This window comes from Pelophylax lessonae (assembly GCF_965119305.1).
Source record: "Pelophylax lessonae genome assembly, chromosome: 9".
In the NCBI taxonomy this organism is placed as follows: domain Eukaryota; kingdom Metazoa; phylum Chordata; class Amphibia; order Anura; family Ranidae; genus Pelophylax; species Pelophylax lessonae.
This window is the reverse complement of record NC_138776.1, coordinates 246649763-246662843: the sequence shown is the minus strand read 5'-3', so window position 1 is coordinate 246662843 and position 13081 is coordinate 246649763. Positions and strand designations below refer to the sequence as shown.

General features: G+C 45.6%; 2 protein-coding genes across 2 annotated transcripts in view; both read right to left on the bottom strand.

Moving 5' to 3' along the window:
- The window catches only part of LOC309564355 (uncharacterized protein), a gene marked incomplete at its 3' end in the record, with an annotated part of 715072 nt that overhangs the window by 236205 nt on the left and 465786 nt on the right, over nt 1-13081 (bottom strand).
- The window catches only part of LOC309563353 (uncharacterized protein), a gene marked incomplete at its 3' end in the record, with an annotated part of 522832 nt that overhangs the window by 198209 nt on the left and 311542 nt on the right, over nt 1-13081 (bottom strand). Inside the window, 1 exon segment of the mRNA XM_082267747.1 lies at nt 8617-9611. Within this exon segment, the coding sequence (XP_082123873.1) occupies nt 8617-9611 (995 nt within the window).

The window sequence follows — 13081 nt, the reverse complement described above, 5'->3', positions numbered from 1 at the left end:
TCGGCAGTTCTGCTGACGGCCAACAAAAATTTTATAGCCTGCACACCAGATTTTGTTCGGCCAAAAAGTCGCAGTCGGTTGTCGGAAGCATCATACTAACAAGCCGACAATCGGCCGCTCGGACGTTGGCAGAAAATTTACGGCCAACAATCGGTGCGTGCAGGGCTGCCATCAGGGGGGGACAGCCCATACACATGTAGGGGGCCCGGGCATCCTGAGGGGCCCAGCTATCCGGCAGGGTCAGGAGATGGCAGGGGTGGGAGGAGCACCTGCTCTTGGTGCATTCTTTTCATGTGGGTGCAGAGGCGCTGCGAGGCCCTGGGGGAATGTTGGTGGTAAAGCCTGGGGGGCCCAGGCCTAAAGCTTTGTAAGGGGCCCCAAATTTTCTTATGGCTGCCCTGGGTGCGTGTGTACGGGGCTTTAGACCAAATAGCTGTCAAAGGACATCAGGGACAAGATTGCAGATCTGCACAAGACTGGAATGGGCTACAAGACCATCAGCAAAAAGCTTGGTGAGAAACAGACAACTGTTGAAGCAATTATTTGCAAATGGAAGAAATACAAAATAACCATCAATCGCCCTCGGTCTGGAGCTCCATGCAAGATTTCACCTCATGGGGTAAGGATGATCATGACAAAAGTGAGGGATCAGCCCAGAACTACACAGGAGGAGCTTGTGAATGATCTCAAGTTAGTTGGGACCACAGTCACCAAACAAACCATTGGTAACACAATATGCCGCCATGGCTTAAAATTCTGCAGCACCCGCAAGGTCCCCCTCCTCAAGAAAGCACATGCACAGGCCCATCTGAAATTTGCCAATGAACATCTAAATGATTTAGGGCCAGATCACACTCTTGCGAGTGCGGCGATTGCATGTAATTCGGAGCGCACGGCTCCTTCATTACATGCGATCGGATGTGCGGATGCGAATTCAGCCACACACTTTGTATGGCTGAAATTCGCACTGCACCCGCACAAAAGACGCACAGGACCCTTTTTTCCAGCCGCATCAGGATCGGATCGCACAGTGGTTCACACTTGTGCGATCCGATCCTATGGGAACTGTCAGATCGTACTGCGATATGCGATCAAACAGGGGGTGTCGATAACATTTAATTGACACCTCCTGCGTATCGCATATGGCAGTGTGAACTGCCAGATGTGCGTGTGCGATGCGGGAACAGGCTGCGAATTCGCAGCCTTCCCGCATCGCACAAGTGTGAACCAGGGCTCAAGGAAGGATTGAGAGAAAGTGCTGTGGTCAGATGAGACCAAAATTGAGCGCTTTGGCATTAACTCGACTCACCGTGTTTGGAGGAAGGAAAATGCTGACTATAACCCCAAGAACATCATCCCTACAGTCAAGCATGGAGGTGGAAACATAAAGCTTCAGGGCTGTTTCTCTGCTAAAGGTACAGGCCAACTTTGCTGTATTGAGGGGCCAATGAACGGGGCCATGTATTGTAAAATCTTGGATAAGAACCTTCTTCCCTCAGCCAGAACTCTAAAGATGGGTCATGGATGGGTCTTCCAAAATGAGCCAAAATATACCGCCGAGGCAACAAAGGAGTAGCTCAAGAAGAAGCACATTAAGGTCATGGAGTGGCCTAGTCCGTCTCCAGACCTTACTCCTGTCGAAAATGTATGGAGGGAGCTGAAACTTCCGAGTTGCCAAGCGACAGCCAAGAAACCTTAAGGATTTAGAGAAGACCTGTAAAGAAGAGTCAACCAAATGACTCCTGAGATGTGTGCAAACCTGGTAACCAACTACAAGAAACGTCTTACCTCTGTGCTTGCCAACATAGGGTTTCTCCACCAAGTACTAAGTCATGTTGTGCCTGGGGATCAAATACTTATTTTACTCACTGAACTGCAACTCAACTTATAGCAATTTATTTATGGATTTTTGGCTGATATTCTGTCTCTATCATATAAAATACACCTATGATAACAATTATAGACCCTTAAAAATCTGCAGGGGATCAAATAATTATTTTCCCCACTGTGCAACATTTGCTACCTTCATCCTTAAATAAGGGGCCACCTGTTTTTTCACAGACTGAATGACCTCACTCATTGAGCGCCATACTGTTATTATTTTGCACACACCCCTTTCAATTAACGATTCAATTACACAGAATCAGCAGCATGCATGTCATGACTGTTGGTTTACTATTACCCCCGTTTCACGCGAGCGGTGCACCCGACGGACTTAGTTTTGTGCAGCAGGGATCGATCTGATGATCCTTGCTGAGTAGGCGGATGACAGCTCCGTCTCCGCTTACTTTGCAGAGACGGACCTGTAAGATCCCGCCTCTCCTCTATGGGAGATCGGATGAAAACAAACCCCCTTCAGATAGCAGCAGGTGTCAGCGGAGATGTCTCCGCTGACATCCGCTGCTCCATAGGGCTGCACGGAGCATCCAATCAGGTCCGCCTGAAAAACAGACAGGCAGACCGGATCGGAAAGCCGTGTGAAAGGGGTCTTCCTCTACTACACCTGTAAGTGGTGTGCCCCTCTATCCAGATGCAGGTCCCTTTAACTCAATTCCCCACAATCCTCTGGGCTCCTAGCATCCCCTGAGTTCCTGGACACGCCCAGGGAGTATAAATGTAAGCTCCGCCCAGCTTCCTGTGCTCAGAGAGATCCTGTCTAATGGGACAACAGTGACTGGGCAAGTGAGCTGTCCCCAGGTGCTGGGTCCTCATCTGATCAGTCTGGTGTGTGGGCCACCAGCAGTGAGCAAAAGAGCAGGCAGCATCTATCCAAGCCCCAGTCACTGGAGAGGACTCTGTTACAGTCCATGTGGAGCAGTTGTCCAAGCAGTGGGTAGGTCCTATCTACGGCCCCCAGAGCCTCCTGACCAAAGTCAGCATCAGCAGTGCCAGTGTGAAGTCTGTGCCAGCAGGAAATCCCCTCAGCTCACAGTCTGTTGAATGAACGATTATCATCTTGGAACACATGAGAAATCTTCAGCTCTCTATCCTATCAGTAAACTGCAGTGTTAATTTTGGCAGAAAATTTCAATTTAGTTTTAGTCTTAGGACTAAAATGGCATTTTAGTTTTAGTCCCATTTTAGTCTTCTGCAAGTGTTTTAGTTTTAGTCGTATTTAGTCGACTAAAACTCCAGTACATTTTAGTCGACTAAAACATCTTACATTTTAGTAGACAAACTCATTTTAGTCATCTAAATGGTCATGGTCAGGTCAGAGAGGAGGCCTGTAATGCTGCTGTCTGCAGTCAGTACAGTGAGTGCACACAGTGCTGCTCAGAGTGCTGGATGGGGGTCTCAGGTTTAAGGGTGGTCTCTGGTCTGACTCTGAACTGAAGTTGTTGAACAGGATGGGCCGGGCGGGCCTCAGCGGCCTATATGCACGCACACAGTCCTGGATGGATGGCGGAATCGGATGCCAGTGGTGACTGGTGAGTGGTCTGAGGGGACTCAGTAATAGCTGGCCTGGCTGTTAACTCACAGTGGGTGCTCTGCTCTGGATGTGGTGGTGGCCGGGTGCCAGTGTCGTGTGATGAGTCGGGCCTGGCGCGTCTGGCTGTAGTGCTGCATCGCTCTGGTGAGGTCAGGTGACTGGTCTCGAGTAGACTCTCTTGTAGTAGTTCACTCCTCACGTCGCACGTCACGGGGCACGCCACGCCACACAGGCGGAGCTCCGTGAGAACCGGAAGTTGGGTTAAACGTCCCTGCCTCACATTCTCGTTTAGTTTACGTTCGTTAACCAAAATGGATTTGATTTTCGTCATAGTTGTCGTCATTTGACGAAAATGTACTATACTTTGCGTCTCATTTTCGTCAGTTGAAAAATGCCGGTGACGAAAAAGGTTTCGTTGACGAAATTAACACTGCTGTAAACTCCATTGGCTGTAATGTCATTGCACATATTACCTGAATATATTACCAACATTAAATATTAGGGAAAAATATAAGAAAAGCCTTTTTCTTAATGGTTTAGTTTTCAGCAGCTTAGTAGATGCTCCTTACTTATGCGTATGCGGTGGTGCAATACAGGTTTAAATTTAATGTGCTATTATTACATGCTCTGGATGGAATTGTGTTGCCGATATAGAAATGGCCAGCAGAGGAGTGTTAATTTTGATGATGTCAATTTTTTATTTAGTTTTAGTTATAGTCTTATGACTAAAATGCCATTTTAGTTTTAGTCATATTTTAGTCATCTGAATTGTTTTAGTTTTAGTCGTATTTTAGTCGACTAAAATTGTGTTAATTTAGTCGACGAAAACGTTTTAGTCGGTTTTAGTCGACGAAATTAACACTGGTAAACTGAACTCAGAGCACTCTGCTGCCATCTAGTGGCCATTAGTAGAACTGCAATATACTTGTTTTCATATGTTTTATGCCTGTTTCCCCCTTCCTCATATTGCTGTTTTGTACTGCAAACCCCTGTCCACATGATCTCCTGTGTAATCTACATTGGTTTTCATTGTTAAGTAAAGTAGAAATTGCACATTACCACTGGTCTGATCATTTGGCTGATACCGTTACAGAACACACCTATTAGTAAATTATTTGCCATGTAGAAATAGAATTTATACCAAAAACAGTGATTCAGCGACATCTGTTCCTCACGTAACCCGAAGACTTGGGCTATGAGATTTTAGGTTGTCGCAGATTAATTCTTACCTTTTTCACTCAGGGGTGTGTAATGGTGGGTTGGCTGCCTCTCCACACCTTATGAATTTTGCGGGGTAAGAGAGTTTTGTAGCAGAAGGTGTTGTCTGATATTCTAAGTGGTATGTAGAAGGGATGGATATGTTGCTTCCTGGCCAACATCTAGTCATGTGATTTGTACTTCATGCATTGAGCACCTAGCATCATCTTTGTGATATGGACTGCCTAAATATACGGACTTGTTAAAAAAAAAAAGAAAACAGTGATTGATTTGGTTAGTGATGTTGAATTGCTATTATTTTGAACACAACTAAAGCCCCGTACACACGATCAGATTATCGAACGATCTGTCGTCCGTTTTTTGTGGCATGCTTGTCTGATGTGGAAAGTGAAGAGGTTATTTTCATACGAATTTTCCCGTACAACAGAATTCTACTTCAGAAGTGATGTCATGTGTTGGATTGCTTTGTATGTGTTCTTTCGTCTCTGAGCATGCCTAGTCTTGCTCTTAAGATTTTGTTCCGTCTAAATCTGTACTAATGAGACGAAAATCGGACGTTGTTTTGACGGACTAAAAAAATTATATAGCCTGCACATTAGGATTTTGTCGGCCCGAAAAGTCGGAGTCGGCTGTCCAAAGCACCATACTAACAATCCGAAAATCGTCAGATCGGTCATCGGACAAAATTTCCCTTCAGATTTTCTTATTGTGTGTACGGGCCTTTAGAGTCCTTTCCCTACGCACAGGATGTGGGCAGACTCAAAAGTGGAACTTCCGCTTTAGGTAGTCCTAACCCCCTGGCATGCCACATTTGGCATGTCATTTTTTTGGGGGGGGGGGGGAGGGAGCAGGTACCTAGTTTTGACAGGTACCCGCTCCCACGTCCGCTCGGAGTGCCGCGGCGCTCTGAGCCGAAGTTTTCCTCTCCCCCCTCCCTCCCTGCAATCTTCTGGGACATGTCAGAGGTCCCAGAAGATTGCCGGCTAATCAAGACGCGCAGCGCAACTTGCGCATGAGCAGTGCGTACCCGGCTGTGAAGCCGCAAGCTGTCACAGCCGGGTGCCCACACCAGTGATGCCGGCGCCACTGAGATCAGAGGGAGAGGATCGAGGCTTCGGCCGGCCGCATCGCTGGACCGTGGGACAGGTGAGTGTGTGTTTATTAAAAGTCAGCGTAGCTGCTGACTTTTAATAAACACAGAAAACGCTGGAACTCCGCTTTTAGTCTCGGTTCACACTAGGTCGCTCCGACTTCGGGGGTGACCTGTCAAGTCGCGTGCACCGCGACTTCGCCGCGACTTGCACAGACTTCATATAATGAATGTCTATGCAAGTTGCTCCGAGGTCGCCGCGAAGTAGTACAGGACCTTGTTTCTAAGTCGGAGCGACTTGTGTCGCTCCTATTAGAACGGGTCCTGTAGCACTGCATGGACCGCGACGGACTGCGACTTGTCAGGCTGACAAGTCGCGGTAGTGTGAATGGACACTAAGAGTCAAAGCAGTAACCTTGTTTTGTTTGGAAGAAATCAATGTGTGCATGTAGAATAGGACAGCGGGGAACAGGCGATAGGGCTGCAAAAGCTGGCTGGGATTTTAGTGCCTCAGAGGCACTGTGTTCAGCCCAAACAAGATGTTAGAAGCACACTGGATTTCTGGCAGGAAAACAGAGAAATGTTTTGTACTTACAGCAATTTTTTAAAGGGAGACATGGGTAAGTGTGCATGTATTGGAGAGGATATACCTTATATATTTATTTGATTTTTGCTCTGACATACACTCAAAGTCTTTCAAAGTACTGATAGTGAGAAAACGATGTACACACAAATACAGGATAATAAACAGTTATAATCTTTACTGATATTTGCTGTGATTGTGATAAAAGAATAACTAGTTCAGCATCAACTTATTGTTTCAGCTTGACCACAAGACACGGGAGCCATCTCATGACAAAGACGATGAGCTCTACAGACATGGCTTCTTTCCGGTGTGCACACGCCGATGCCTGATCAGGCAGGTTTTCAAGGAAAAACATTTCCCACACTCTGAACAGGAATATGGCTTCTTCTCTGGTGTGAGTTTTCGGGTGTTAAATAAGATCTGCTGTGGTGGAAAAACACTTTCAAGAATACGGCTTCTCTTTGATGTAACTTCCCTTGTGTATAATGAGATTGCTTTTCTGAGAAAAACATTTCCAGCAATCCTGCCATGAAAAAGTTTTTCCCCCCCCCATGTGACATGTTTGGTGTTTAGTAAAAATCCAGAAATTTTACCAGACCGTGTGCAGATCCTCAACTTGAATTCCCAGGCTGGAGATTCCTTTAAACAGGCAGATGGTGATAAAGATGATGGTGTTTTTTATTTTATTTCCTATTCCGTTTTTTGTTATGTATTATGTAACCAATTTTTTGTATAATATGTATTTGGTATTATTGTTCAATTATTCATATGTGGTTGCTCTTCACTGTCCCTGCTGGTTGCTCCCAATTATGGTTTACTAAGGCTGTTCTCCCTTTAATAATTAGGTGAGGGGGTGGGCTGTCACTAGAGATTGACCGATTATTGGCAACACCGATATCTGGGGGCCGATATGCACTTTCCCCGATATATCGGAATCGGCTTTTTGATTTGCCGATATTTAGGGAAAGTGCTTGTACTGGGGTGATGCCTGCAGCTAGAGCAGGGGTCCTCAAACTATGGCCCTCCAGCTGTTGCGGAACTACACATCCCATGAGGCATTGTAAAACTCTGACATTCACAGACATGACTAGGCATGATGGGAATTGTAGTTCCTGAACAACTGGAGGGCCATAGTTTGAAGACCCTTGAGCTAGAGGCATCACCCCGGTACCGGTGTCCATACTTGTAATGACAACCGATGCGGCTGAGAAGCAGCTCGGCTGTCATTACAAGGAGTGGGAGCAGACGCCCCCTCCCGCTGCCTTCCGCGGCATCCTACCTCCACCGCCGCCGCCCAAGAGAAGACCCGGGTCTCCAGAAGTGATGTCATGCGCCGAATTAAAAAAACTGACAGCATTCAAAACAGCCAAACTTGGCGTTTTGAATGCTTTTCGGTGCTGAGGAGGGGGGTCTTTTAGACCCCCAGATCCCTCCACAAGGAGTACCTGTAGAAAAAAAAAAAAAAAAAGAATAAAAAACATTTTTTTTTTTTACATGTGTGAAAATATCAGCAGATATCGGCCCATACCGATATCCGATGACCAAAATATCGGTATCAGTATTAAAAAAATTATATTGGTCAATCACTAGCTGTCACATTTGTATATAATGTGCGAGGGCTCCAGTAGGGGTGTGACCTGAAGGAGGCCATGCCTCCGAAACACGTAGTCATAGCAAACAAGGTGTGACGTCAGAGGGTTCCTTCCCTGTGCACCAGGTCCCTCGCAGCTTGCAGCGCGGTCTCTGTCTGTGACGCCAGTGTGGCGCCGGCTGGCCTGGGCGCAGGCGCACTGTGGCCAGTCTACCCTAAGACGGAAGTCCATTCTCCCGGAAGTTTCTGGTCAGGAGGGGGCTGCCAGTCAGAAGAGAACGAGCGGCTGGCGAGATCTGTAAGAGAGAGTCGCTCGCTCTCTGGGGACACAAGGAACTGAACTCCTGCATGACATTCATCCCCATTTGTGAGTGATATTTTTTATGGCTGTGTTTTAACTTAATAAAATGGTGTTATGCTAGGGAGGCTGTGCGCTCTCTTCTTTTATCGTTGTACAGTTGTTGGTGTTTAGTAAGTCTGTCTTTGTCAGGAACACATTTCCCTATGTTGGGCCAAGAGCACATCTGCGTTTTCTTATGCATTTTAGGACCGGGCAACACAGTAAAACATTTTCCACATTCAGGTCATGAATATGGTTTCTCTCCTGTGTGTGTCTTCTCATGTCTTTTAAGGCTAGCCGCTATGGAGAAACATTTCCCACATTCCAGACAGGAAAAGGGCTTCTCTCCCGTGTGTACACGTTGGTGATAGACCAAGGCTTGTTTCCTGGGAAAACATTTTCCACATTCGGAACATGAAAACGGCTTCTCTCCACTGTGTGTTACCTTGTGCACTGCTACCGATGATTTCTGTGCAAAGCATTTCCCACATTCAGGACATGAATATGGCTTCTCCCCAGTGTGTGTTCTCTCATGTTTAATAAGAATGGACAACAGGGAAAAACACTTCCCGCATTTTGAACAGGAAAAAGGCTTTTCCCCTGTGTGACGTCTTTGGTGTGCCATAAGAGAATATTTAGATGAGAAATCTTTCTCGCATTCGGAACACGTAAATTCATTCATTTTGTTGTGAGTTTTCTGATGTTCAGTAAGAACTTTTTTAGAGGAAAAACATTTTCCACATTCCACACAGGAAAATGGCTTCTCTTCCATGTGTACATGTTGATGGTCGAGCAAGGCTCCTTTACGGCGAAAACATTTTCCACATTCAGAACATGAAAATGGCTTCACTCCGGCGTGAATTCTCTGGTGCATTATTGCGGATGATTTCTGTGTAAAACGTTTCCCACATTCAGGACATGAGAACGGCTTCTCTCCAGTGTGCGTTCTCTCATGGTTAATAAGAACAGGCAATAGGGAAAAACACTTCCCACACTCCGAACATGAATAAGGCTTATCCCCCGTGTGACTTCTTTGGTGTGTTTTAAGGTAAGATTTAGAAGCAAAATATTTCCCGCATTCGGAACATGAAAAGCTCTTCATTCTGCTGTGAGTTCTCTGATGTTCAGCAAGAACTTTTCTACAGGAAAAACACTTCCCACACTCTGAACAAGAGTAGGGCCCCTGAAGCTCCCCCACGGTGTGAGAGCCCTCGTTTGACAGATCTGCACCATAAGGTGTTGGATGGAGATTTTGGTTAATGGGATTTTCTTCTGAAGAATTGGTTGCGATGTCCTCATCTTCTGTTTTACCAAATGTCGAGATAACAACAATGTTGTAGTTTCTGTATTGTTCATCTGTGGGAAATAAGAAGTGACAACTAGGTCAAGCCAAAAACTTGGGTAGAGTAGGAAGGGTTATTTTTCTGTAAGTGTTGCTACGGGAGAGTTTCCTTAACGTCTTGTCTGGTAAAACATCAGCAGGACAGGAAGAAAGGAAGAAGCTCTCTAAGGGAGTCCAGGAAAAACCCACCAGGGGGTCTAACTCTTTCTCACTCTATAAATTAACTAAAACTGGATATACAGCTGCAAGAAAAAAGTATGTGAACCCTTTGGAATGATATGGATTTCTGCACAAATTGGTCATAAAATGTGATCTGATCATCATCTAAGTCACAACAATAGACAATCACAGTCTGCTTAAACTAATAACACACAAAGAATGAAATGTTGCCATGTTTTTATTGAACACACCATGTAAACATTCATCGTGCAGGTGGAAAAAGTATGTGAACCCTTGGATTTAATAACTGGTTGAACCTCCTTTTGGCAGCAATAACTTCAACCAAACGTTTCCTGTAGTTGCAGATCAGACGTGCACAATGGTCAGGAGTAATTCTTGACCATTCCTCTTTACAGAACTGTTTCAGTTCAGCAATATTCTTGGGATGTCTGGTGTGAATCGCTTTCTTGAGGTCATGCCACAGCATCTCAATCGGGTTGAGGTCAGGACTCTGACTGGGCCACTTCAGAAGGCGTATTTTCCTTCCGTTTAAGCCATTCTGTTGTTGATTTACTTCTATGCTTTGGGTCATTGTCCTGTTGCAACACCCATCTTCTGTTGAGCTTCAGCTGGTAGACAAAATGTCTTGATAAACTTGGGAATTCATTTTTCCTCGATGATAGCAATCCATCCAGGCCCTGATGCAGCAAAGCAGCCCCAAACCATGATGCCACCACCACCGTACTTCACAGTTGGGATGAGGTTTTGATGTTGGTGTGCTGTGCCTCCATTAAACTTTGGTTTTATCTGTCCACAGAATATTTTACCAGTGCTGCTGTGTAACATCCAGGTGCTCTTGTGCAAACTGTAAATGTGCAGCAATGTTTTGTTTGGGTAGCAGTGGCGTCCTCTGTGGTATCCTCCCATGAAATCCATTCTTGTTTAGTGTTTTACGTATTGTAGATTCGCTAACAAAGATGTTAGCATTTGCCAGTGACTTTTGCAAGTCTTTAGCTGACACTCTAGGACAGTGTTTCTCAACTCCAGTCCTCAGGGCACACTAAGAGGCCAGATTTTAAGTATTACCTTAGGGAGATGCAAACTAGAATACTGCAATCACTGAGCAGCAAATGATATCACCTGTGATGTATTTCAGTTTTCTTGCAAACCTGGCCTGTTAGTGTGCCCTGATGACCCTCTAGGATTCCTCTTCACCTCATTGAGCAGTCTGCGCTGTGCTCTTGCAGTCATCTTTACAGGACGGCCACTCCTAGGGAGAGTAGCAGCAGTGCTGAACTTTCTCCATTTATAGACAATTTGTCTTACCATGGACTGATGAACAGCAAGGCTTTTGGAGATACTTTTATAACCCTTTCCAGCTTTTTGCAAGTCAACAATTCCTAATCGTAGGTCTTCTGAGAGCTCTTTTTTGCGAGGCATCATTCACATCAGGCAATGCTTCTTGTGAAAAGCAAACCCAGAACTGGTGTGTGTTTTTTATAGGGCAGGGCAACTGTGACCAACACCTCCAATCTCATTGATTGGACTCCAGTTGGCTGACATCTCACTCCAATTAGCTCTTGGAGATGTCATTAGTCTAGGGGTTCACATACTTTTTTCACCTGCACTATGAATGTTTACATGGTGTGTTCAATAAAAACATGGCAACATTTCATTCTTTGTGTGTTATTAGTTTAAGCAGACTGTGATTGTCTATTGTTGTGACTTAGATGATGATCAGATCACATTTAATGACCAATTTGTGCAGAAATCCATATCATTCCAAATGGTTCACATACTTTTTCTTGCAGCTGTATCTGCATTGGAATTTGGCAAGTTCAGCAAGAACTGGACAAATTTCGGTCCGTGTTTACCCCTCTCTGATTAACATAAGCCAGTCATTAGACCAGCTTCTATTGAACAGTCTTGCTGAAGAACTAGCATTTAATCAACTGCTGCAACGTGGATCTATGTATTCTGACGGGGGGGGGGGGGGGAATCCCTGCATCCATATCGCTTATGTGGGTGCCAGAACCTGTGGGGTTTTTTTTACGTTCAACCCGTTGGTTAACAGAAAAAAAAAATTTATTATTTACACCAAGGGTGCTCGACCTTTTGAAGAGCGAGGGCCACTTTAGTAATTTGGTAACCAGCCGTGGGCCACAATGAAATGAAATGGTTACGAATTTCAAATGTTTTATTTTGAATAGCATAAATGAACATTTTCCTCCTGCAGTCACTGAATGGTAGCGGGAGGGAGAGGAGGAGAAGCCGACTTTCGGCCGTTGCAGGGGGAATCAGTTCATGTATATGCCGCCCCTCCTGTGCAAGTGTAAAATGCACAGGCCCACTGGGATGGAGTCGCCATTGCAACCTCTGATGCTACACCAGTGGTTGGAGGGAGTGTGCGTGGTAAAAACACATCTCAACCGCAACTGTATATGAGCCCTTACTGCCCTGAGCCCCCTATAAGGCTGCTTTACCACTGATGCTCTGCCGTTTACCCCCACTTGCGACTTTTCTGCAGGTTAAGATATGTGTGTGAGTTGTTCAGGCTGTATGGGAATATAGTCATGTGCCCACCGCTGCGAGTGCAGGTTAGGAAGGGAGCTTGTCTATGCAATGGTAGAGAGTGATAGGTGTGCTGGAGCCCCACATCAAGTCAAAGCCTGCTGTGTGGTAGTGAATGGCAGTCTCAGCCTGGAGCCACGTCCCCAACGCATTTCACTCCGCCCATTGGCGCTCACAGTTGTGCTTTTCCATAGACTTCTATTACATCTTACGGGTGTGGTGCTCTTTCTGAAAGGGCACCAAAACTCCTGATGTCAGTAGTTTTGGTGCCCTTTCAGAAAGCGCACCCAACCCGCAGGATTTATTAGACGTCTATGGCTCAGTGAAGCTAACCCATAGGAAAGCTGCAGGTGCACTGCACTGCACCTGCAGATCATTGTGGCATCAACCTAATCCTTTTTTTTTTTTTCAAAGTGCTAAAATGCCCATTGCAAAACTATGTGATGTTTAATAAACTGACCTTTTTGTCTTCTAGTTTCTGCTGGCATCGCTAAGCTGTAAGAAAGGTTCCTGTCCCAAGCAGAGTGATACCAAATGCACTTTGCCTGGGACAGGAGCCGGCACTACAGAGGAAGCACCGCTTTATTTAGCTCCTGGTCCCTCTGGCACCGGTTCCTTCCATGTCTCAGAATGTCTTTGCATGGGATCACAGAGAATACATACTGTCCTCCTCCTTGTTCACATTGAGGGTTTACATGAATCTCCAATGTGCCCGCTTCACTCCAAATGGGAATGGAGGGAATACTACTCCAGG